At 54.7% G+C, this 1,463-nt stretch overlaps 1 protein-coding gene across 1 annotated transcript in view; it reads left to right on the forward strand.

The window, feature by feature from the left end:
* Window positions 1-626, forward strand: part of SPRG_20424 (hypothetical protein) — a gene marked incomplete at both ends in the record, with an annotated part of 1,086 nt that extends 460 nt beyond the window's left edge. Inside the window, one exon of the mRNA XM_012347017.1 lies at window positions 12-626. Within this exon, the coding sequence (XP_012202407.1) occupies window positions 12-626 (615 nt within the window). The remainder of the gene's footprint in view (window positions 1-11) is intronic.
* Between the last annotated feature and the right edge of the window lie 837 nt (window positions 627-1,463).

The raw sequence follows: 1,463 nt of genomic DNA on the forward strand, positions 1-1,463 counted from the left end.
CCAACTCCAAGTACCTCGACATTACGATCGACAACAAGCTCGGCGACACCAAGGGCGGCCACAACACGGACGCCTTTGACGTCGGCAGCTCGACGGGTATCTTGATCTCGGGCGCGATCGTCTACAACCAGGACGACTGTCTCGCCGTCAACTCGGGCACTGGCATCACCTTTACCAACGGTTTTTGCAGCGGCGGCCACGGTCTCTCGATCGGGTCGGTCGGCGGTCGCTCCAACAACATCGTCAAGGACGTGACCATCTCCAACTCCAAGATCGTCAACAGCGACAACGGCGTGCGCATCAAGACGGTTTCGGGCGCCAAGGGGTCGGTCTCAGGCATCACGTACTCCAACATCCAGCTCGAAAACATTGGCAAGTACGGCATCGTCATCGAGCAGGACTACCTCAACGGCGGCCCGACGGGCAAGCCCACCAACGGCGTCCCGATCACCAACGTCACGCTCAACAAGATCACGGGCTCCGTCTCTGCCAAGGCCACCAACACGTACATTCTGTGTGCGCAGGGCGCGTGCAGCAACTGGAAGTGGACCGGCGTCGCCGTCACCGGCGGCAAGGCCTCGACCAAGTGCTCGCACATCCCGGCCGGCTCCAACGCCAAGTGCTAAGTCGACAAATTGTGTCTGGCTTTCCGTCTGCATTGAGTCGTGCGTACACACTGAGCTTTCTCGAGTAATGCATTTACTATGCACGTTGAAAATGACATCTGTTGAGTTTTTTTCGTTTGATGGGTTTTGTGGGGGTGGCATGGCTATCTTCGATGCTTTTCAAGAACATGTGCTGGACGAGTAATTGGGAGCAAGCTTGCGCTATTGTTGTTTAGCCTCTTGGCTCGGGCGATCGAGAATGGATGGTTACGAGAGTTTGCAACTGAAACGGCTAAGGGTGGAATGATGTGTGCATTCCGAAACTGCTAGGGGTTGAATGATGTGTGCATACAAGAACCGCCAACTGTCTTGAGTGTTCCATTTTATGCACAAGCCGGACTTTGATCTTTAGTATCAGCATCACGTTGCTCGCGTGTTTTTCCAAAGGTCCCAAGAACGTGACGCAACACCCAACGTTCCAACCCGTCAGAAGCCAACCGATATGGGTCCTCGCTTCAAGACAGCCGCGAGGTGAAAGGACTGGAGGCAGGATTGCGTCATACGGACCACATGATATATGTTGAGTGATCCTAAACGTGCAAATGGTCCGAGGTCGCCTGCATGCACAAATGGCTTCACTACGGACCGCCGAGCCACCGAACCAAGCGTTTCTGGCCATGGAGGACGGCTTTGTTTCTCTCCGTCGTAAAGTCGATGTGGGAAGCAAACGGGAAATACGAAGAGAGCATGTCGAGCATATCGACGTCGCCATGTCGGATTGCCTCCGTCTGCCTAAATCATGCCTCCGTCTGCCTAAATCTTGCCTCCGTCTGCCTAAATCAAGTCCCTCAACCGAGT

The sequence above is a fragment of the Saprolegnia parasitica genome (assembly GCF_000151545.1).
Source record: "Saprolegnia parasitica CBS 223.65 unplaced genomic scaffold supercont2.32, whole genome shotgun sequence".
NCBI classification, from domain to species: Eukaryota; Oomycota; class Saprolegniomycetes; order Saprolegniales; family Saprolegniaceae; genus Saprolegnia; species Saprolegnia parasitica.